Below are 24,937 nucleotides of genomic sequence, written 5' to 3' on the forward strand. Positions count from 1 at the left end.
ATCAGGAGTTCAAGGCTTGTGACACGTAGGGAGTTTGAAGAGTTTGAAGTCAGACTGATCTATATGACATCTTGTTTAAAAAAAAATTAGAAAAAAATTTCTGGTTTATTTTTTATTTTAGAATTAATTTGTGCTGAGCCAGATGCCCTGGCTTGAAATCCTAGCACTTGGGAGCCTGAGGCAAGAGGATCACCATGAGTTTCAGGTTGATCTGTGCTAGAGTGAGATCTTGTCTCAGTTTTTTAAATTCACATTTATTATGGAAAAATAATGGATAATAAAAAATTAAAGTCAACTCATCACCCTAGTCCCCCAGGAATAGCCACACCCTTCAGTTTTTTTCCATTGCTCATATGTCCACAGAGTAGTGTTGGGTTTCTGCTTCTATTGGTTTATTTATTTGAGAGGGGAGAGTATGTGTGTACAGGTACATGAGGGCCTTTTGCCACTGCAAACAAATTCTAGACACATGCACTGTATTGTGCATCATAGGTACTGGAGAGTTGAACCCTTGCTGGCAGGCTTTGCAAGTAAGCATCTTGAACCACTAAGCCATCTCCAGAGCCTTCTATTAGTTTCTTATTGCTGCAGTGATGAGGTTCTGCAAGGGTGGTACCTTTACAGTGCATAGTTAACATCTCAAGGTTCTAGCAGCCAGAAATGTGTCTGCCATAGACTGAATTATGACCCCTCTAGTTTCATGTTTGGCAGCCCTAACCTTCAACGTTAGAATCCTTGGAAGTGAGGCCTTTGGGGGGTAAGCGTGAGGGTTAGGGTGTAACCCTCAGCATGGGATTAGTGCCTCTGTGAGACTATATACCAAAGAGTATTCCTTCTCCCCAGCACATGAGGGCACAATGAGAGGGTAGCCAGTGTGAGCCAGGAGGATAAGAGCCATCTTCAGAAACCTCCCATGTGGCACCTTGATTTTGGATTCCAGGCTCCAGAACTGAGGAAAAGAAATCTGTTGTTCAGTCCCTCATGCCCATCTGTGGCATTTTGTTAGGCAGCCTGAGCAGAGTAGACTGGCCTAAAGTCACAGTATCAGTAAGGGCAGCATCTGTCTGGGAGGCCCTAGGGGAGTTCTCTGTCTCCAAGACACATTCTCGTGTGACCTACATGCCTTGGCTGGTGACTCTCTTCCTCCATCTTCAAGGCCAGCACTGGAGCACCCTCCAGCTACTCTCTCTTGGTTCCATTTTTGTGACCACACAAGAACCAGTTCATGATAGTCTTCCTGCCTCAGGTACTTAAACTTTGTCACATCTACAAAGTCCTTTTTGCTGTGTCAGGCAGTGTAGTCACATATGTTAGGATTAGGGTCTGGAAATTCTTAGGGAGGCTGACAACAATGTTGTTTATCCGGTACTGACTGAAGATTGGCCATGACCTTGCATGTCTGCCTTCTTCCCACAGCCAGCCAGTGGGGAACCAGTATTTGAACCTAGGTAGTTTGGCTCTGGAGCTGACCTACATTTGTTTGTTTGTTTGTTGTTTATGGCAGTACTAGGAGTGGAACCCAGGGCCATGCTAAGCATTACTCTGCCACTGAGTTAAACACCCAGCCCTGGTTGTTATATTGGTAGTAGTATTATTTTAATATTTTCTTGTTTGAGAGAGAGAGAGAGAGAGAATGGGCGCATCAGGGCATTTATCCACAGCATATGAATTCCAGACACATGTGGCACCTTGGGTATCTGGCTTACGTGGGTCCTGGAAAATTGAGCCTGGGTCCTTTGGCTTTGCAGGCAAGCACCTTAAACACTAAGCTATCTCTCCAGCCATCATTTTGTTTTTATTATGTATCTCAGGCTGGCATAGAATTTACTATACAGTCCAATCTGTCCTGTACCTCTGGGATACTGGGATTACAAATTGCTATCATCTGCTAAGACCTGGCATTCTTAAACCCTTTCAGTAAATAAGCTTTTGTGACCTCCTATTTATCTCAATGTATGTTGAATATTTCTCTATAACCTTAACTATTCTTCAAATTTGAGAGTCTGAAACATGATTTGTAATGATGCCATATTCAAATAATTCTCCATCATCGAAATTAAACTAATGTAACTGTTCTCCCATAGGTAGATAAAAGATATGATGGTAAAAGTTTTTGGGCAGCTTTTATGCCTTTAGTTATTGACTGCACTTCCATCAAAACTTTCTTGGGAGCTGGTTAGCCAGTACTCATTAGAGAATAACCTTTCCCAAACTTTTCCATGAGCTATTAATAGAAATTTCATGAACCCTGGGTCTGTGCTTAAATGAATTTGGGAGATGCTGCATTCCATTTCTTGTATTCAAGATTCACTGGAAATCTTCTCATAAAGAAATCACAATCTCTCTGCAGTAGGAATCAGCATAGCTACATGACTTTGCCTATTTCAGACACCTTCAAAATTCTAAGTCAAAAATTACTGCACACGCCTTTAATCCCAACACTCAGGAGGCAGAGGTAGGAGGATTACCTTGGGTTTGAGACCAACCTGAGACTACATAGTGAGTTCCAGGTCAGCCTGGGCTAGAGCGAGACCCTGCCTCAAAAAACAAAAACAAGAATACAAACAAACAAACAAAAATTTACTCTTGATAGAATGGTTTGAATAAAATCATTCTTATGAAACAAATGAGAAGGTGTTTTCTATCTGCCACTTAGCCTTCCAGGCTTTTGTCCTGTTGGTTCTTAATGGCAGTTGTAGAGGTCACACTGTACCTGTTCCCTGCTCTGTAAATGTCAGCTCCGACCTCCAGCCAAAACCAACACAGGGTTGCTTTGAGCTCTGCATGGATGGCATGGTCTGTTCCTGTTTCCCAGTGACAGTGCCAGGCCTATCAGGAGAGCTGTCCTGTAAGAAGACTCAGGGCAGGTGAGAGATTGTGTGGTAGGATGTTGGTCATTTCACACAGAGGCTGTTTCCAGATGCCATTAATCATCAACTCATTCCTCAAGTGAATTAAACGGATATTAGAACAAGGTTTGATGAGGATACCTGGCATGGAGCCTGGGGTCCTGGAGAAATGAGGTGCATACCAGAGAGTACCAGATATAACCCACTGTTTGAGAATTCTAGTGGGGTATGTCCTCTAGGCCAGAGAGTTTCTAGGGGCCTATGGGGTCATAGACTAATGTGACAGTCTGGGCCTGTGGCACATACCATTGCTTCACACTCCCATGATGACCTCTGAAGTCCAAACAGTGGTGGTGATGGTGTCCCAAGTATTCTTTCCTGGGGGTGAAGCATCCTACACAAAAAGACTATTGGCTATAACTCAAGACCCCGAGATAGGAGGAGTTAGGTATGGAATAGTACCTGATCAGCTTTTCAGTGCCTATGCGATTTCTATGGGGCATGGAATTCTAAGGCATAGATAGCTTGGGCCATATTGTAAAGAGGATGCTTGGAGATCTGGGGGTGCAACTGAGAAGGCTAAGAGAACTTCCCCAATACTGCCCAGATTGACCAGGAGTCAGAGGATGAGGCAGTGTCTCCTTTGTCCAAGGCCTGTGACTGCCGCTCCTGAGCCTCTGACTTGGGTGTGGTCACCCTAAGCCTCTTCTCTCCAGTTCCCTCCTTCAGAGACTGCTCCTTAGAACTCTTGCAGCCTTGCTTCCTGTGACCTCTAGTGGCTCCCCCAAGTAACATTTGGTCCGGCAATAGGATTTTGTTTCCAGGGAATAAGAAACAAGCAGGAAGTGGTGCCTTCTTTATAAGAATCTTTTCTTATTGCAACTCATTCCATCATGTAAGTTGTCCATAATAAACACTGAGTTTGAATGTCACACTCTTATGGTTGCTATCAAATGTGACCTGGGCTAGAACGAGTGTCTGGGCTTTCATGGCCTAAAGCCATTCCCATGTCATATTACCCACCCTAGCCAACCATCCATGTAGGTGACATGAAGGCCATGGAGGAAATACCATATAAATTAACTCATTATTATTACAGGCCATTGAGTCGGGGATTCTGTAATGCTAGAATGCTTTATTTCACATGCTTTGGGAAAGACATTGGACCTCTTTCCTGGGAGTCACTGTGGCAATTTTGTCCTTATACATAAATTTTTACTGAGTGTCTGATATATATATGTATATGCATGTATATATGTATATATACGTATGTATGTATGTATACACATATATATACATATATATGTATATATGTGTGTGTGTATGTGTGTATGTATGTATGTGTGTGTGTGTGTATATATATACACACACATATATATATATATATATATATGATGTTTATTGATTTATTCAGTACATACCAGTTCCTACTGTGTGTCTTGTACCACAGTTACTGCTGGAGGCCGCAGTGACCAGCACAGATGAGGCTCTACTCTGATGGGTCTATGTTGAAATGAATTAAGGGGATTCATACATCATTGAAATAGTCATTGCCTTCCTGTGTGATTGCACTGTTTCACCGAGACCAGCACTTCAAGGCTACGTACAATACAAGGCAGTGCATGAGAATGGTTTTCCCAGAAGTGTAAACCAAGTAGTAGGTGATAGCAGGCCCACTGAAGCCTGTCTGAGAGGCAGAATTTAGAGCATTTAGATTCTGCTCACTAGACAGTTCATGTTGAAAGGGTGGCTGATGGGAGAGGTACGCTGGAAAGTAATGACCATTAGCCTGGCAATGTGGCATTTATTTATGGTCTTAGAAAAGTTGCAAAAATTATCTGCAGAAAACACAAGGAATTGCTATCATACCATGGTCATATTGTTCTTAAAAAATGGTGGGGGAGCAGTTGTTGGAGATTTAGCTTAGCAGTTAAGACACTTGCCTGCGAAGCTTAAGGACTCATGGTTGACACTCCAGGATCCACGTAAGCCAGATGCACAATGATGTGTATGAGGAGGCACACATGTCTGAAGTCCCATTGCATTGGCTGGAGGCCCTGTGCCAATTCTCTCTCATACACATTAAAAAAAAAAAAAAAAGGCAAGTTTATTGGGCTTGCCTCAAAAAAGAAAAAAAAAAGTGTAAAAGCAAAGTATATGTGGTATGTGTGAGAGAAAAATACTGACTGTGGGTTCTTCTTGCCATTGCAAACAAACTTAAGACATATGCATCACTTTGTGCATCTGGCTTTACATGGGTACTAAGGAATCAAATTCAGGTTGGCAGGCTTTGCAAGTAAGCACCTTTAATTGCCCAATTCCATATTATGCTTTCAGATGGCAATCAAATAATATCTAGACTCATTAGATGCTTTCTGCTTCAGAATATTTTTGTCATTATTAAATCCCAAGGCTCTGGCATCAACTACATAAGGGTGTCTACACTCCTAGGAAAGCTATTTTCATATATTATATCTGTCTACATGCAGTGGCAAGGGCCCACAGCAGTGTGTGAAAATCAGGAGAAGTGGGCCCATGTAAGACCAGGGTTACCTGGGAGGCACAGGGCTCATTCTCATTCAAATGAGAACGAGCTTTGCAACACTGTGTTGTCCATGCAGAAGGCCTAGGCAGGTCAGCTGACCACTGTTAACCTTTGATGGAGTGGACAGAGGGAGCCAGGCAGCCTGGGTACCATCCCTGGCCCTAGTGTCCTTGGCATAGCCTTCTCCTTGCAGAAGCTCAGCTTTCCTCACCTGTAAAAAGTAAGTCTCTATGGTGCCATCTCCTCTGACAGTCTGATGGTATGATCTGTGATAGAATGTGTCTTCAGAATGCTTAGAGCCTGTGTCTATCTGTCTGTCTGTGTATCTGTACCATGTTTGCCAAGTGCCTGCGAGAGCCTTTTGAGCTGACTTTTTAGGCCTGGTGTCCTTGAGGCCTCTGTTGGATGGGTTTGTGCTTTTTCCTCAAGCATCATTTTGTTCCCTGTAATGAACTGGCCTCCACTTAAGCATCATTCTGTTTCCATTCTTGATTTTTTTTCCCGCTAGTTTTTTTCTTCTTTCTAGAAGCAGCCATGAGTGGACAAGCTTAGAAAGGGTGTTCTCTTCGTGTTGTTTCAGGGAAGATAGAGAAGGTCAAACCTCCGCCATCCCCCACAACTGAAGGTCCCAGCCTGCAGCCTGACTTAGCCCCTGAAGAGGCCGCCGGGACCCAGCGGCCCAAGAATCTGATGCAGACCCTCATGGAAGACTATGAGACACACAAATCTAAAAGGCGCGAGAGAATGGATGATAGTAGTGTAAGTCTTTCTTCCTTTCCTTTCACTTCTGAAGATGACTCTCCGTGTGGCACGCGATGTCCTGATTCAGGCATGGGTGTGTATGTGGTTGTCTGGCGCGCATCATGGGACCCAAACCAGTTTTCAGTTGTGCAGTTTAACTTGCCTGGGGTTGGGCTTGGGATTCTGCCTTATAGCTCATGAGTATTGATGGTCAAGGATCTTTTGCTATACCAGTTCAGCTTGAGCCTGCTAGCAGGGCTAGTGCACGAGGTGGTGGGCATGAAAGAAAAGCAACATGCCAGGGCTACATGGGGAAGGACTCAGACCCTCTGGAAGCCCTTTGCAAGTCCTGGGTAAGCTGCCCGGCTTACTCCATAGAGAGGAACTGTACTGCTCCTTCAAGATCTCTTCTGTGGGTACGCCCTGTACACGTAACATGATGCCCAAGAGACTGAGGCTGTTTCCAAGTCCATGCACACAGCTGGGCAGGAAAGAGACATTGTAAATGACAGTTGCAAACCACTCAGCTATCACACTACCCTCAGCCCTCAGAGCTCTGCATGTGATGGTCACATGCACTTTGATGGACGTTATCTGCTTTGTGGTTTCCTTGTCTAGTAAGACTTAATTCTTTTTTAATTGTTTTGTTAACTTTTTTTAAGAGAGAGAGAGAGACTGTGGATGCACCAGGCTGCAAACAAACTCTAGACGCATGTGCCACCTTGTGCACTGGCATTATGTGGGTCCTGGGAAATCAAACCTGGATCCTTTTGGCTTTGCAGGCAAGAGCCTTAACCACTGAGCAATCTCTCCAGCCCTGACTTAGTTCTTTCATGTGGTCCTCAGGAGCCTGAAGGAGCCTCAGGTTTCATGCCAACATTCTAGGATCTTTGATATCAGTCTCTTGCCATATATAAAAGTGACTTCCTCTACCCCCAGATGTACTCAGGTCTCAAATAGCTTGAAATGATAAAGCTGCCTAGCTTAGCTGGGATGTACCTGTGTTCTAGCTGTGGTCCTGGAATAATTCTGAATTATTTTCCCTTTCCCTTTTAAAAGTATCTCAGTTCAGATGATAGGCTATGTGGTCACCTTAAACTTGAATGCTAAAAGTGGTTCCCAGTGGGAAGCCCAGGCCCACTTACTGCCTTTCATACTTTAGCTGGACAATCTCAAATTCATACATTTCTGGGATTGAAAACAAATACTCTTAAGTGTTTTTCAAACTATGGGGTGGTAAAGAAAGGATGAAAGCACACAGAGAACAGCTCATTGGGCACTTTCCATGCCTGCCCTCTGTTTACCCATTTACTGCAGGGAGTGGTAGCTTAGCCACCATGGGAGCCTGGACTTCTCTGTGTCTCACACACTGCAGGATGGAGCTCAGGCCTCAGTCAGCGGCTGCTGTAGACATTTCTCCTGGGCTTCACTGCAGGTGGCAGCAGCTCCTTCCTGACTCCCCACTACGTCACTTTCACATCCCCAGGTTTTATAGAGCCCATGTTTAGATGCTTTTAGTTGCCTGCAGCCATTTTGAAGTATATTCTCATAGTGTATTTTTTTTTCTCCCAGTGATTTAACACTTTACACGAACAACTTTGCTGAAAGTTAGCTGAGAGGCAGGGGCACTGAGCAGTTTTTCTAAGCATACCCTGCCAATCTCTTGTGCACACTCTTTGCATTGGAGTATAGCTATCATTGGCCTGGCCTCTTGGTGCAAAGCTAAAATCCCAACTATTCAGGAGGCTGAGGCAGGAGGGTCACAAGTGCAAGTCATGTCATAAGCAGAGGGTTCAGTGCCTCCTTCAGGCTTAATGATATGTAAGCAGCTGCCTAATAAATACTAGCAGGATTAAGTTTCACATTAATGATGCCATGTGGAATCAGCATTTTAATATACTGACCACCCTTCACTTTGGGAGCATCCAACCTATAATTTTAATGTAGTTATGAATATGCAATCCAACACATTTGTAGATCATGTCACAGTACCACAAGGTTGGGCATACTGAGTCTTACATAGTGAAGGGGCGGCCTCTGGTCTCTGTTTTACCAAGTAAACACTTAACTTAAAGAAATTTACTAACTGTCAAACTATTGCTATCTTGGGGTTTTGGACTCAAGACCAGATTTTTGAACTGTTTGCTGACACTATCATAGAAATGAAGATTGTTATTGCTGAAAATTTGTAAGAATGGGACAAAATCTATTCAATCTACTGTTTTCTTCTTTTCAAAAAAGAGACCATACAGTCGCTTCTAGAGTAATTATGTGAACGTTAGCTGGCCTTAGTTCACGGCACCTGTCTCCTGACCCTGTAACATCAGGGAATATTTCCTGTTACCTGTGAGTTGCTTGCTGGTACATGTGTCCAGTTTACCTGCAGAGATGAACAAGCTCCACTCTTGCCCCCTAGCTGATCTCTGCCCCATCTCCATTTTTTTTGTCTCCTATAGCAGAGGATATTACTAAGGAGCAGACACAGGGCTTGGAGGCTGGTTATTAGCTGACTTCTCTGTCTCTAGAAGCTAGAGGCGATGTTGAAGGCCACGTCATATCATTCCGTTCTGGCTCTGTTCACACACTCCCTTCTCGTGGTGATACATGGCTTCTTAGATTCTCTACTTGTAAGAGTTCACACTGCCCGTGGCTCATGCTGGCATCCTGCCACATCACCCATGGCTGTGTTATGGCATACCCTTTTGGGAGATTAGAAACACTCCTGAGAAGCCTGGGGTTCTTATCCAGGACCAGAGCTCTGTGTTTCCCCACAGAAAGTAACAAGACCTTTGTGAGTCAATGAAAGGAATTCCCCTTTGCTTCTCAGGAAGAAGGCAGACTTAAAAACAAATGACAGACAGCTGGATGGTGTGTGCGGTGTGGCATGTTACACACTGTCACAGGAGTGAACACAAAGTTTAGGAGAGAAAAGAAGCCTCACAAAGCCATTCCTGCAGTTGTTCTGAGAAACTTCTGCCAAGAGAACTGAGGAAAAATGTCCCTCGCCATCAAAACAGGCTCAATGTCTCCACAGCCACCTCAGAGCATTGGAGGTTTCTGGAGTGCTGTTTACAGCTCTGGGCCTCGTTCCCCTCAATTTCCCCATTTTATGAGAACTCTTGGGCAGGTTACACGGGGAGGCTCCCGGGGAGGAGTGTGGGAAGCCATGCGGTGCCGTCTTTGGTGGTCATTGTCGTGTTCCTAAACTGTCCTGCTGTTCTGCTGGAAAACAGCGGGTGGCTTTAAGGCTCAACTGATGACCGAGGATGGAAAATGAGACAGAGTCATCTTTGGGAGTATTTGCTCACATGTGTCATTGATAGAAGTCACCTGTGGATGGCCTTGTTTTGCAGTTGGTTAAAAAAAAAAAAAAAAAGGCCAAGGAAAGGAATAGGAGAAAAAAGATGGAGTCCTTGGCTGATATTTGTGAAAGCAGGGGATGCCATTCACACCCCCATTGGTAGAGCTGTTTGGTAGCCTTCACGGAGCCTTTGTATGAATTAGGGAAAGGTACCCTTACCCTCTGGGAGGTTGTGGACCTGCCCCAGCCTCACACTTTGGTGGATGTAGAAGGGAACTGGCCTTCAGAGTGTTTTCTCCTTTTAGCTTTGTGTTTGTGTGCAGGGTGCACATAGCACACCCAGGTACAGCAGTCCTACCTAAGAGTAGCTTCCTCTTAGCTGGAAATGCTCCCTTATCTGGGTCTAATGCCATCTCTGGTCAGCCGTGCCATTCAGAATGGACTGGTGTGTCATAGTATCCTGAAGGGCTTCTTGGTGCCTCACAAAGCAGTTGCCTTGAAGCTGGGGTTGGAAAATTCCTTCATCTGGAAGACATGCGGGCTGGAAGGCACAAACGATGGGCCATTTGTATTGCTTTCCATAAGGTACCAAAGAGCCCGTCAGGAAACTCTGACGTCCCCATCTGTTGTGACTTGGATGACTGTATGTAGGCAACGGTGTCCTTCTTGCAACTTATTCCCTCAACCTCTACTGAGCACCAGAAGGTTGAAGGGATGCTGGCTTGAACACACATCCCAGCCTCGTTTTCACTTGTAGCATAGGGTCTCCTCCCTCCCTCCCATCCTACTCTTCCTCCCTCCTCAGCACACTATTACTGAGAGGTCTTCCAAGCCTCCTTGCCTATCTTGGAAAAAGAAATCTTAATCAGTTACGTGGGCTCTATCAGAGCTGGAGGCTGGCCGTTACCATTTTCCAAAGAACCCCTAGCTCCATGGCCTGCCAAGTGGGAGCACACACTAGGGGCTGTGAGTGTACCCGCTGGGTGGCTGATGGAAGTCTGTCTGCCCCAGCGCCAGTTCCTCCACAGGCTCTAAGGAAGTCTGAAGATGCTCTGTGCAGCCACCGCTCCTGGGTTCTCACTCACGCTGTAGGGAAGGTGCACAGGGGAGAGCTAGCTCATCGTCTTCCAACCCCGTATTAACCAGGTCACTACATAACTACAGTTTTCATGAGCTGCCAGTAAGAAGTGTGAGCCCACCTTTTATCATTCCTATCAGTGCACCCCAAAGGAAATGCCTTAAATGTAAATAAAAAGTTATTGCAGTACAGAAGGGGCTGTGCCAAGTTGGTACAGTTACCTCCTTATTTTCCATACTTGGGAGAATTTTTTGTTTAATGTTTTTCCTACGGAAGATCTTTAGTCTTCTACAGAAACTAAAGGATCCTTTGACTTCCTAGGCACTCATATTGACCCTAAATAATCATCCTAAACGATCTTACAAGGACCATCTCTCTCTTGGGATATCTTGGTCCTTTGTGCATGCTAGGCAAGCACTCTACCACTGTGCTACATCCCCATGCCCCTCTTGGCATCTTATCCAGACCAGCAGGGTTCTGATGAGGGAGGTTGGTTCTTGTTAGTGCCACCCTTAGGTCAGTTATAGAGATTCTGCCTCTCAAACCCGGCACGCAGGATATCTCCTTTTATAATTATGGTTCTCGTCCTCTCCCCATCCCTCAGGTAGTATTTCACTATAGCCACATTGATCTGGAACTCACTCTGTAGTCCCAGGCTGGTCTGGAATTTATGGCAGTCCTCCTACCTCAGCCTCCCAAGTGCTGGGATTAAGGCACACACCACTGTGCCTGGCTAAGGTCTTCTTTTAATAACCCAAAAGGCTACAATATTGTTTAAGATTCAGAGACATACACAGGAAGAGGAAAAAGCCATTTAGTTGCAGAGTCTATCAGAATGCAGAATGGCCATCAAGAACCTTACTGCTGGTGGGCAGTGGGTTAAATACACAGGGGGCGGGGAGGAAGAAGCTTGTTAATTCAATGTGCAGAAAAGCAACATCTTGAAATAACAAAGTCTGGCTTCTCTGATATTTCTATCAATGGATAATAGAGTATCTACTTGCTGCTCTAAGAGATACAGGCTTTTCGCTGAATGAATATCAGATGAACCAAGTCTTGGTAAGGTTGTGTAATGGTCCCCTGAGTTCACTCCCCCTTCCACCCACCCCTGATACGGTGCTGGTTTCCAGCTGGGGAGTGTTCTGTGAGTGTGCCTTGACCATGTACTAACCCTGGTCTTTTTCCTCTCTGCCAGTACACCTCTAAGTTACTGTCTTGCAAGGTGACTTCCGAGGTACTTTTCAACTTGTCTGTCTTGGTCTTGATGCTGCATGGTCCAGGTGCATGCTGGTGTGGTTTGCTGTCTCCTGCCGTGTTTCCTAAGAAAGGCAAGAAGAATGCCTTCCCTTGTGTCTTCTTCCTGACTTTTCTCAATCGGGGGATGCACTGCAAATGCTGGAGCCCATGGGATAGTGTATGCTGTGCTGTGTGGGGTGGGGTTGGAGAAGACCCTGCCCACCCATGGATCTGGAAGATGTTTGAACTAGAGGGCAGAACCGGCAGGCTGTTTCGAGTCCTTTTAGTTTCTTTCAGCATTAGTAAATTAGCAAATATACTCTGGTCTGGTAAGAACAATACCACTCATGCAGGCAGTTGGTTTTGATTCTAACCAGTCCTCTGTTACCTTAATGTGAGCCCCAAGAGCTGCATCCTATGGATTTGGGATACATTATTTCAAATGCATATAGATAGCAGTCCTGGGAATTGGACTGTGGGCCTCATGCATGATCAGAAAGCACTCTACTCTGAGCTCTATCCCTAGGTCTGTTTTTCTTTTCTTTTTCTTTTTTTGTTTTGTTTCATTTTTAGCTCCAGGCTGGAGGAGATAGCTCAAACAGTAAAGTGCTTGCTTGTCTTATAAGCATGAGGATCTGAGTTTGACCCCCACCCCAGGACCTACATAAAAATGGCAAATGTGGTGGTGCCGGCACTAGGAGGGTGGAGACAGGAGGATCCCTGAGACTCACTGGTCAGACAGCCTAGTCCGATTGGCAAGCTCCACACCAACGAGAGACCCTGTCTCATAGAAGGTGGATGTCAGACCTGAAAAATGACACACAAGGTTGTCCTGCGGCCTCCAGATGCATGCACACTTGTACACATGAAACCCATACACATTCATGCACACACATACACATAACATATATAATTTTATTTTATATTTTTCTATGAAAAAAACAATATTTAATTTCTATAGTATTATACTTTTATTTGTAAACAGTTTTTCAACTATCCAGAATTGTAGAGAGAACCATTCACTCATCAGTTAATAATCTATAGAGATTCTACTATATGTCAGACATAGTATTAGATCCCAAGAAGAAAACAGTCAACAAACATAGCTACTGACTTCATAGGACCATCCTGCAAAGATCCCAGTAACGTAATGAAACAAGATAGTAAAACCTACTCCTGCAGTTTTGGTCATGCTTATTATTTCATAGTATTTGCTGGATTTTTGTTGTTGTTGTTTGTTTGTTTGTTTTTGTTTTTCCAGGTAGGGTTTAGCTCAGGTTGACCTGGAATTCACTCTAGTCTCAGGGTGGCCTCGAACTCACTGTGATCCTCCTACCTCTGCCTCCCGAGTGGTGGGATTAAAGGTGTGCGCTGCTGCACCGGCTTTTTTTTTTTTTTTTTTTAACGTAGGGTTTCACTCTAGCCCAGTGTGACCCAGAATTCACTCTCTAGTCCAGCCTGGCCTCAAACTCACTTCAATCCTTTCACGTCAGCCTCCCGAATGCTGGGATTATAGATGTGTACCACCATCCCTGGCTTGCTAGATAGGTTTTAAAAGAAGTGAAAGTTGCAAATATAATTCAAGCCCTCTTGTTACTTCTTCCAGCTCCTCTTTTTATATCTCTGTCACACTCTTTCTCTTCTGAGATGTAACTGTTCTGGGCCTTGGTGTGCATTTCCATGCATGTTTTTATACTACACATATACAGAGACATCAACAATAGCTTGTGTTTTGCATGTTTTTAAACTTTCTGTAAGTGGTAAGTTGCATCTCCTTTGCTGCTTTCTTCTGTCTGTATTGTCTTTAGGTGTGTCTGTGTGTTTACCTGTGGTTCTGTTACGTTCATTACAACTGCTGGGTCCTGTTCTGTTCAATGGATGGACACTATTTACTCACTTTCCTGTTGAGGGAAATGTACACAAAGTTGTTTCCCTTTTTTGTTGGCTTTTTTTTTTGTTTTGTTTTCATTTCAAACAAATCTTCAATTAATGTTTTAAATGTTGTTTTGTTTTGTGGTGCTGGGGAGGAAACTTGGGTCTCTGGCATGCTAGGTAAGCACTGTTGATGTATCATATATATGCTTCTATGAGTCTGTGGAACAGTTCCTTGACTAAGAACCGAGTGGACAACTTGTCCATCCACACATCCACTAGATATTGCAAATTAGTTTTCAAGTTGGTTGTTATGCTCCAAACTGCAGCATAATATGTATTTTGAACATACTTCACTACTAGCAAAATAAGTTTATTTAACTGTAGATTTGAGCTGTTGGTTAGTGTAGGTTTGGTTTATATGGTTTAAAGTGAATGCTGAGAACGTACCAGCCTCATTTCTAGTTGTGGTTCTTATCCAAGGAGTTGCAACTTGAGATTTAGGCCCAAATTGCATGTCCTAGTTGAGTCAGTGTAGTTTACAACAGTAGAAAACTGGTCAGGGATATCCAAGCAAGATAGAATTGGGCCCGTCTTATCTTCAGTTGTAGAGGAAACTGGAAGATAGCAGATTAACATCCATATTAATGGCATGACTCATGTTTTAATATGTTTGTCTTTTGATTCATAACCCCCATTTGATTGCCATCTAAAATTTGGCAAGTGATTTGAAATCCCTGAGAATTAAAAAGACAATATTAGAGATAGTTCAAAGGGAATGGATTTTTTCCCCATCATATCTGAGTTTGAATTAAAACTTAATCAAGACATACATACACACACTCACACATGCATTTTCCTCTGTTCATTTCCAAGGAGAATGTCTTCTGCTCTGGGCTCTTTGCAGCCTCTGAGCACCCAGGTACCCTGATGGACTCAAGCATCAACTCCATGTACAGACTGCCGAGTTCAAGTCTTGACTTTTCCTTCTGATGGGAAAACACTGGGCAGGTTACTTACCCTCCCTGTGCTTCAGCCTCCACGTAGGTGTGGTGGGGAAAACAGTGGCATGAATCTTGTAGAAAAGTCCTAACGACTAAAACACTGATGGGTTCATAGTGCCTGTGCTTGAGTGGTACTATGACTAGAAACACAGGGTGTGCACTTTTAGCCCAGAAAAGATTTTAGAAAGTAAAGTTAATATGCTATAGTAAAAATATTAAGAGCTCTAAATTTGCTAGAGATTTACACACATACACACACACACAGAATTAATTATGGAATAAGTGCTCATTCATACCTTCCCTGAGTCCTTGGCTTTTGAATCTCCCGAGGGCTGTGGTAGTAGGATGGCTTTGCTGCAAGGCATTCCTGTATATAAGCCTTAAGAGAGCACAGGAACAGCTTTATACTGTTGTTACCAGCTGTTTTGACACTAATTTATTTTCTTTCCTGTGCCATCCCCCAGAAATTGAAATTTCATCCAAAATTTGGGATCATGTTAAGTTGCTATACACAAATTAGGGGGAATGAATTAAGACATCATATATAAATGTGTGATTTGAGCTCTTGACCAGATGGCCAAACCCAAGCTATGCTACATGTTTCCATGATTATAAATAACATTCTTGTGTCCATGTCACCGTATGTGAGTGAACTCCATGAAGAAAGCGACTGGTCTAACTCCAGCACTGCCTATCCCATGTTAATAACCCAGGGAAATATTTGTGAGATCGATGGATAGAGAGATCCTACGGTGAGTTCATGCAGAACAGAACAGGCTAGCCTTAATGAAATTGATTAAGCATTCAAATAGGGTTTCAAGCTGGGTGTGGTGGAGACACACCTGTAATCCCAGCAAGCTCTGGAGGCTGAGGCAGTAGGACGCGTGGGTTTGAGCTAGTCTGGGCTACATGGTGAGAAGTCTGAAAGAAAGACAAAGAAAATAATGAAGGAAAGGAAAGAGTAAAGCAGTTAAATAACAAGGCAGTACCACTTGAAATGCACAGGACCTTTTTTTTTCCCCAGGACCTTAGGTTTTGGGTTTTTGTTGTTGTTGTTGTTGTTTTCCTTTTCAGTCTTTTGTGGGAATCTTTCAGTTTTTATCTGGAAGGCAAACAGATCAACATTTTACTGAGCAGAGTTCCTTATGAAATGCATAGTGTTTCACGTCAGCGTTTGTTAGTCTTCTCACATTAGAAATGATTCTCGTTTGAGAACTTCGTGTGCACTGGGAACTGTGTTCCTTGGGCCAGCTCTGTTATGAGGATGCAGAGGGGTCGGGATGAGTGACTTCCAAGGTCATCCAATCACAAGGCTTTGAGCTTCCTTAGGCTTTAGAGTTCATATTGCGTCCTGAGAAAGTCAGTGAAGTGGGGACAGTGCAGTCTACATTCTACAGACAGAGGAATGTGAATACAAAAGGAGCAGTAAGGGCCAGATGTGCTGGCACACGCCTTTAATCCCAGCACTCAGGAGACAGAGGTGGAAGGACTGTTGTGAGTTTGAGGCCACCCTGAAAACAGTGAGTTATTTCAGGTCAACCTGGGCTAGAGGGAGACTCTACCTCCAAACACAAACAAACAAAATGCAAAGTGAACAATAAGAGGTGAAACTGGAAGTAGGACCCAGACCTTACCAGTCTAGCCCATGGTTCCATGCTCATTCATTATCCAGAAAGCTGATGTATTTAGCTCTCAGGCTTGGAAGGATGGCTTCTTCTGTGTTGTTATTCTCGGATAGTATGTGACCTTGGTGTGCTGTATACAGGACTGTTTATGCTGTGGCTGGGGTGCTTGACAACATTGCATTCCCACGTGACAGACTGCATTCTGCATGTCAAGTCCAGCCATCCCTGAGTGAGGACAGGTGAAGGCCTTCCAGACAGGAACTCACCAAAGCTCTGGGTCATTCATGCATCTGATGCAGGAGCAGGGAATCAGGCTGAGGGGAACCCTGACCCTCCATCTGCCTAGAACATGCTTCTGCCTGGCCTCCCCCCTCCTTTGCTATCTCCCTGTCTCTTGCCTAAATGATAATCTTTAGGATAAGCAAAGCCTTAGTTACAGTTTGGAAACCAAGCAGGATTTTTCTTTAATGTCGGGAACTGCATCCTAAACAAATGCCAGAGTGACTGGCAGCCTGGAACCTTGTATTGGCCACCTGCATGCCATTCATCTGGACTTCATCTGACCCACACTGAAGCTGGGACTGATTGGCTGAAGTCTCCCTTCACTCTATTGTACAGGAAGGAAGGAGGCCCTACCTCAGTGGGGTGAGCCTACCTGGGCCCAGTGTTACCACCATTCATGTCATTTATTAATATACACGGCTCTGAAGTTACCACAGAATGCTCATTACTTATTACTGGTCTGAAAGTTTTATCCCTTTCCCACCTATACTGTTATTGACTGTTAGTGTTTAATTATTCTTGTGATGTAAGTATGCCCATGGTTTGTATAGAGCCATAAAACTTGATGGATGGGACCCACACCGGCCCATAGTTAGGCATTGCATCACCAAGTTTTAGTTATGAAGAGATTGAAGAGGATGTATAGTTGTTGTCCAATGAGATAGTCACTAGTCACATGGGACCATTTAGATTTAAGCTAAAATTTAGTAAAATATTTAAGTTCTCAGACATTTGACCTTATTTCAAGTGTTCAGTAGCAACATATGGACATTGAGTGCCATTTGGATGGTATGTACAGACAGGAGATTCAGTTCCACATAAGGTTCTGCTGGATAGTGCAGTAGTGGAGAGCTTGGAGAGAGCTGTTTGACTGAACACTCAGCTCTGGGCTGTACATATAGCTCAGCTGCAGAGTGCTTGCCTAGCACGTGCAAGACCTTGAGGTTAGTCACCAGCACCCAAAAAACCCAACCAAACAAACAACCATAAAGAACCAACCAGAAAACCTGACATAGAGTCAAATCTAGCTTAAAGAAACTTGCAAATCTTTTATGAAAATGATAGTCCCTGTTTTGAAAACTATGGGTCTGGTAGTAAGTGAATTTTGGCTTTGAAAAGGAGTCACACCCAACCCTTCCCCTTCCCCTTTTCTTCAGTCTCTCTCCTTCCTGTCATCTATCCCCAGCAATATCAGGTGTTTGTTACTTTCCTCTCGTGTCGATAGTATTGAGGGAGGGAGTGGAGGGAAACATGGAGGAAGTTGATCTGTGTGCACGTTTATGTCCATGAACTCTGTGTGATTTTTTTTCTTCTCTCTCTCTTCAGGTCCTCGAGGCCACACGGGTTAATAGAAGAAAGAGTGCTCTGGCCTTGCGTTGGGAGGCAGGGATTTATGCCAACCAGGAGGAGGAAGACAATGAATGAACTATCTTTAGCCCAGGAAACTAGTTTGGTGCTTGAGGGTACCAAGAAACCAAGAAATTATCCAATCAAAGCATTTTAATGGACTATTTATTAAAGTGCATACAAACTCAACAATCCTTATGTAGACCAGAAGCTGCAATACATAATGAAAATAAATAAATAAATAAATAAATAAATAAATAAATAAATAAATAAAGAGGAAAGGAAGTCCACCCATCAAACTCTGAGATCCAGGAGTCAGAAGAAACAGATTTCTTTGTGACTCAATGAAGCCCCTGGATTTGGACCATTCCACAGTTGATCCCAAAGGAACAGATGCTCCAAGCATATCACCATGGCTGCTGCAGTCAGAACTGAGAGCAGCCTTCCTGGGTGATGAGGAGGACCAATGGTGACAGGGCCATTTCCAGACAACAAGGCCCAGGCTGATGCAGTGGGCATGGCAGAGGGTATTTCTCCACACCAGCTTCCCACCCCTTCCTTGCTTGCCACATCAGAAGTGTTGGGTTGACTCCATTTTCTCCGGCAGCCATAATGTGAATGCTGTTTCTTTCCAGAGTTGCCCTGAAGGGCAGGGATGATTCAGTTTCTCTCACATGTAATTATTTTTAATTGGGAACAATTAATGGTTTCAATTCACAAAATTTCACATTTTTAGATGATTATCTCTTCATGTTGCAGATACAATCTATTCTACACTAGGAGATGGAGAAAGGTGGGGAAGAAAGCCAAACCAAATGGGTTATTTTAGCTTTAGGATCTTGTCTGCTTATACTATTGACTGATCTACAGTTTAGGTGAACGCATTTTCACAGTTTATGTTTCTTCATATGAAAACTATATTTAGTGGGCAATGACTATTTTTGTGATGGGATAGGGAGATATAAACATGGTTACAATCTGTACAGCTTGGTTCAAGATGGTAGGAGTATTTTTAGTGTGGCAATAATTGAATTACAAAAGGGGTGAACTCTGCCTTAGAGTGGTAAATGACCAGAAATTAAAGTGTTTATAACTATTTTGTATTTTAGAGGTAGTAGGATGAAGAATAGATGTGTTGGATCTCTGAGAAAGGAAACATTAAAGTCATGAGGGGAGGGAGAGAAGAAAGGGAGGGAGAGGAGAAGTAGGATAGAAGGAAGTAAGAGAGATTATTTTTGCTGAGCAACCAGTGTTTTTCAGGATGATAAAGAAAAAAATATAGAATAAAAATCTAAGTGCAGGCTTGGAATCAGCTACAAATCCTAAGGATGGGTGTGTGTGTGTGTGTGTGTGTGTGTGTGTGTGTGTGTGTGTGAAAATTTCAGGTTGATCATGACACATGAGTGTTCACTGTTTCCCTCATGGCTGTTCACCAGCTTCAGGAGTGTGTGAGAATTGTCTTTTTTTATGAAAAGGGATATAAAGGCACAGGGCAGATGCAGTATTTGTAATATTGAGTTGACCTGACATGGTATTTGCATGCCAGAATGGCAATGTTTTTGAGCAGTTTTGTAACATGACATTTAGAGGATATTCTATTTATTCTCATGCTTTGTGTCCATGCTTAGTGTACTGTATAGGATGCCAGCTTTACTCTTACTGTCATTTAAAGCAATATAAGGGCATTCACTGATTGGGTGCCCTAAATTTCTGGATGAGAAATGTTCAATTTCTGGCCATAAAAAAAAAAAATCCTAACCAGCCTTCATTATTTTTTTTATTTTAAAACTTTGTTGTTTTTAAACAGCAATAATTAAATCAGACCTCACTAAAGTTCATTTCTTTTCTCACACTGTTATGCTGTAAGCTCTGATATGTTATCCTAACAAGTAGATTCCATGAGATTTTTATGTAGTATTAAATAGATTGACTTTGTTCTTTTTGTGTTAGACTAGTGTTGTCTTTGGGGGAAAGTTTATTCACAGAAAGTGGTGGGCATGAAGTAAAAATGGATCTGTTGAATGACTTAAGTACTCTTAAAATTGCCAAGGGAACCTGTAATTTGAAGCCAAATTCTGCAGTTAGTAGCCAAAATTGTGCATGGGGTTAGGTACCACCTTTTGATGGCTCGTTTTCCTAGGTAGAATGTTCAACAACATTCTAGTGATTGGAAGCACAAAACAAATCATATTCCAGCTGTAAGATTCACTTTATAGTGGGGGAGGCTGGCACGGAGGCAGATATCCCCAGAGAAATGCCATCCATGTTAAATCAGAAGGCCTGCCAGGTAGAATGGGAGGCCCAGGGAAGGAGGACCATCTTTGTCTAAGGATTTCCAGCAGGAGATCCAAGGTGCCTGGGCTGAGGAGCCAATGCTGAGGGCATTTGTTTCCAAGGAAGATTTAGATCGGGACAGAGAAAGCAGCCATAGCGCCCAGTGGCCCCAGGCATAGCTGGATTTCCAGTGGCCGGAGACTAGAGTAGCTCTGTGGGTTGCACAGAAAATTAAATGTGCTTCATGTATCCTGGATTTACACATGGACCTGCTAGAGACCATAGACACCCATGGAAACACCCATATTTCACAAGAGGAAACTGTCTTTGTAACGTCTTAGACTGTTTTCTTGTTTGGAAGGTGCCCTTGGATCCATGTGAGAATTTGCACCTGGAAAGAAGTGTAAAGAGGCCACACAAGTCATGGAATTGCTTTGCACACTGACACAGCGGTCTTGGCAGTTGATGGAACAAGTAGCACTTACTGCTTAAGACGTTAGCAGAGCGGGGGTCCTTTGGGTTCTGTGACTGTAGTCGCACAGCTGTTTTAATTGTGGCCCCTAAACTTCTAACTTTTGCTAGTTCCCCTTAACTGCCTTCTGTTTCTTTGCAGGTATGTGCCTTTGATATGTAAATTAAGTTTTCTTGAAAGAACCAACTCTTTCCTGTATTATTGTCTTTTTATTTTTATTTTTTAACTCATTCAAGAAACATTGGGCCACCACTTTGGACATAACACTGTGCTAGGCTCTAGGATCCCTCATGTGTCCTCGTAACTTGTTTAGTTTTTTTTTTCCAAGGTAGGGTTTCACTCGAGCCCAGGCTGACCTGGAGCTCACTCTGTAGTCCCAGGCCGGCCTCAACTCACCGTGATCCTCCTACCTCTGCCTCCCGAGTGCTGGGATTAAAGGCGTGCCACCATGCCCCAGCAGAGGTAACACTGGTAACTTTTTGACCATGGAGCAGATCCTCCCTGCCTCATAGCGGAGACAAAGAGGTTTGTGGCCCATTTTGCGTCTGAGGCTCGGCCCTACCCACAAACAGCATGCAGGCTTGTTATTCTTAATGATAACAAAAGCTTAGTCTGTAGACCTTTGAAAGTTTCCTGAAAGTGTTCTATGCTACAGTGTTTCTAAATGTTCACTTTCCCCTGGAGCTGACATGCCTTGACTTTTTCATCCAGAAATTAGGGAAACAGGGTCTGTCAGTGGCAGGGGCCGGACTGTGTTCTACTGGGATGATACAATACAATTTCCTTGCTCTTTATACCCATGCATGCTGCCCACCCTAGGCAATGGCATATAGAAGCACTATAGAGATCAGTGTCCACATATATAATATATATATATACACACACACACATGTGCGCGTGCGCACACACACACACACATACATATATATATATATATATATATCAAGAAACACTAAAACAGTGTTGACTCTTGTCTCTAAAGACATTTTTCTTTCCAATTGAATGGACTTAATTAAACTCTGTATTGAAAACAGATAGCCTAAGTGTTAGAGATGGTGAATAGATCCAGTTTTAGTTACAGACCCAATTTCCTGGATTTTAAGTATTCAGTGAGCTGCCAATTTTGATTTTGTGTTGCTCTTTACTCAAATGACTTTATATTTTTTTTCTTTTTTTTTAATTGGAGGAGGGAACAAAGCAGCAATACTGTGTTTGAAAATTATACTCTGTATCTGGCTTTCCTGTGTTATGTTAACCACTTAAATGTTATTATCTTGCTTCGGTTTTATAGTGATTGTGAGGCATTCAATGCAAGTATACAGTTATTTTCTCATTAAAACTTGAAGTGTGTGTGTGTTTTTATTTTTTTTTAAAGGAGGGTTCTTTGTTTGACTGTGTGAGGGGGGGTTGGTTGGAAGCTGGTTGGCCAGGCTGTGAATGACATGCAGGTGTTCTTGGCATCTGTCTTGACTCCTCTCTTGTAGGAAGCAGGAAGCAGTCCTCGCTGGGCAATGGCACAGTGACACATTATTCCCTATACCCTCTTCTTGCTGTCCAGCCGCCCTTCCTAGATCCAGAAGCCTCTGGCAAGACCCACAAAAATGGCATTAGGATCTCTCGATGATGTAGCGAGACCCTGTAGCCAACATGGATATTGGGCAAATGGTATAATGAACGCTGAAGTCTGTCCCCTTGTGTGGTGCTTTAGTTCTAAGTCTTTATTACATTCCCAGCATCCGTGTGCAGTTCTCCTCTGTAAAGGACCACGGGTTTCAGACTTTATTTTTATGAAGCAGAGCTGGTATTTACAAAAATTCTTTATGTACTTATTTGACAGAAAGAAAGGCAGATGAGAGAGAGACTGGGTGTGCCAAGGCCTCCAGCCACTGCACATAAACTCCAGATGCATGGATCACCTTGTATGTCTGGCTTATGTGGGTACAGGGGAATCGAATCTAAGTCCTTAGGCCTCACAGGCAAATACCTTAACCACTAAGCCATCACTCTAGCCCCAGAGTTGGAATTTATTAAACAACAATTTGAACAGATTGAAGCACGGGATTGATACACTTAGGAAAAGAAGAGTACATACTTCAGAGCATGGGTGGGAGCTTCTCAAGAGAGTTCCAGAGTTTCGGACCTCGAAGAACATGGAGACCACAGGTTCTTCAGTATCCCCCCTGCCCCCCCCCCCATGTCCTGCTGTCCCCCCTTGCAATCAGTGTCCAGATGCTCTGTCTCCTAACTCAGCCCCTGCACTCACGGGCCCCGTGCTTCAGTTTCCCCTTCCTTCCCTACCCCACCTGTTCCAGCCTTTTCTCTTTCTCCAACTTGGATCTCTGGTCTTGTCCTCAGGATTCCCAGTCATCTCTTCTTGCTCTGAGCATATGGGAGTTTCCTATTGTACCATCATGGGCAGCTTCTCCCAAACTCTATGTGGTGAGAGTTGTAAACTTGATGGGGAGGGAGGTGATAGTCCCCTTTGGAAATCTGATTCAACCCTAGGAATTGTGAGTAATGTTTATGGAGTGCTGTGAATGGGTCAGGCACTTCAAACTCTTCTGTCACATTTCCCATACAATCCAGCATAACAACTAACTCCACAGCATTCACATTATATGACTTGTATTGAGTTAAAGAATGTGGGTAAGCCGGGCGTGGTGGCACACGCCTTTAATCCCGGCACATCGGAGGCAGAGGTAGGAGGATCGCTGTGAGTTCGAGGCCACCCTGAGACTACATAGTGAATTCCAGGCCAGCCTGGGCTAGAATGAGACTCTACCTCAAAAAACAGACAAACAAAAAAAGAATGTGGGTAGTTTATCTGCAAATGCTACACCATTTCACATAATGGACTTGAGCATCTGTGGATCTTGGTTTCCGTCGAGGATCCTGGAACCGCTAACCCATGGGTGAACGGGGACCACTGCATTTATTTCCTGCAACAAGTGATGGGCTGGGCTACTTTGATTTCCATTTTGCATGTGAGAAAACTGAGGCCCTGAGAGGTTAGCTTGTCAATATCACATAGACCATGGATGGCAGCTTTGATTTTGAGCTTGTGTGTTCTACCTTGAGGCACCCCCCCCCCCGAATAACACAGAAAATTTCTTCACATGCAAAGTTGGACAAGCCTGCCGATGTTTGAGCTGGGTGAGGTGGCATGGTCTCCTCCCACGGTGCTCTTCAGGGTCATGAATTAAGGACAAGACCATACTGGCCACTCGAGTCTTCAGGAAGAGTGGGACTTGGAGGAAGCAGGACAGAAGTTTCTTCCTTTGAATGAATGTTCCCTGGGTTCCTCTCTGAGATCATCTGGCCTGGAAGACGATGACAAGATGGCCCAGGCATCCCTGTTGCCAAATGGGAACCCACAGTGAACCCCCAAAAGGGAGCAGAAATGTGCTAAAATTTAGTTGTGATGGTTGCACAACCCTAAACTTACTACAGATCCTTAAAGTACGATTGAAATGGGAAAATTGTATTGTTTACATTATCCCACAATAAAGCTCAAGCCATAAAAAAGAAAAACCGAACATAAAATAGTGCACTGTGGATGGAATAGGGAAATTAGGTAATCAGAATAAAAGTTTGGGGAAAGAGCCAAGGAAGATACATGGTTTTTAAAATATATATATATTGATTTATTTGCAATCACAGAAAGCCAGAGAAGAGGCAGAGGGAGTGGGCACACCAGGACCCCGGCCACTGCAAATGGACTCCAGATGCATGTGTTGCTTTGTGCATCTGGCTTTCTGTGGGTGCTGGGGAAGTGAACTCAGGTCGTTAGGCTTTGCAGGCAAGTAAGTGCCTTAACTGCTGAGCCATCTCCCCACATAGTCTTGTGTTGAAAACAATACAACAACTGCAACAATAAAAGGAGTCCTTGACATAGCCGTGTGGCCTGCAGCTCACCGCTAGTCGGCGAGCACACATGCTCTCCCTGGAGTGCCAGGATCAGGGCCGTGGAGCTGTCTTTGGTTTCAGAGTCCTGGGTCTGCACACCAGGCAAAGCCAGGTAAGTCAAGAAGTAACCAGGACTGAGACTTGGCGGGCAGACAACTTGGGAGTTGGGGCTGTGACAAGCAAGGCTCCTGAACTAGTAAAGGGAGTGGGATATGTAGTCTAGTACAGTCCAAATAGAAATAATCTTTCCAGGATCTCCACTGGGCAAAGGGCAGGCTTATGGATGTATGGTGGAGAGCATCATAGGCGGGCCAGGAAGGGAGGTTTGATGTCTACTGTCCTGGGTTCATGTCCCCATGTTCTGTTGGTGGCAAAGATATGACCACTATGGGCCATGCAAAGGGA

The 24,937-nt window shown here is 43.8% G+C and overlaps 1 protein-coding gene across 10 annotated transcripts in view; it reads left to right on the forward strand.

Annotated features, from left to right (window-relative positions):
• The window catches only part of Palm2akap2 (PALM2 and AKAP2 fusion), a 544,596-nt gene extending 522,631 nt beyond the window's left edge, over positions 1–21,965 (forward strand). For 7 of the 10 annotated variants that reach the window (XM_045153745.1, XM_045153748.1, XM_045153749.1 and 4 more), the window contains 3 exons: positions 5,975–6,153; positions 11,710–11,748; positions 17,860–21,965. In XM_045153745.1, the coding sequence (XP_045009680.1) occupies positions 5,975–6,153; positions 11,710–11,748; positions 17,860–17,958 (317 nt within the window). In that variant the 3' untranslated portion in view covers positions 17,959–21,965. The remainder of the gene's footprint in view (positions 1–5,974; positions 6,154–11,709; positions 11,749–17,859) is intronic. The other 3 variants (XM_045153746.1, XM_045153750.1, XM_045153747.1) reach the window with 2 other exon arrangements.
• The last annotated feature ends 2,972 nt before the right edge of the window (positions 21,966–24,937 follow it).

This window comes from Jaculus jaculus, chromosome 1, assembly GCF_020740685.1.
Source record: "Jaculus jaculus isolate mJacJac1 chromosome 1, mJacJac1.mat.Y.cur, whole genome shotgun sequence".
In the NCBI taxonomy this organism is placed as follows: Eukaryota; Metazoa; Chordata; class Mammalia; order Rodentia; family Dipodidae; genus Jaculus; species Jaculus jaculus.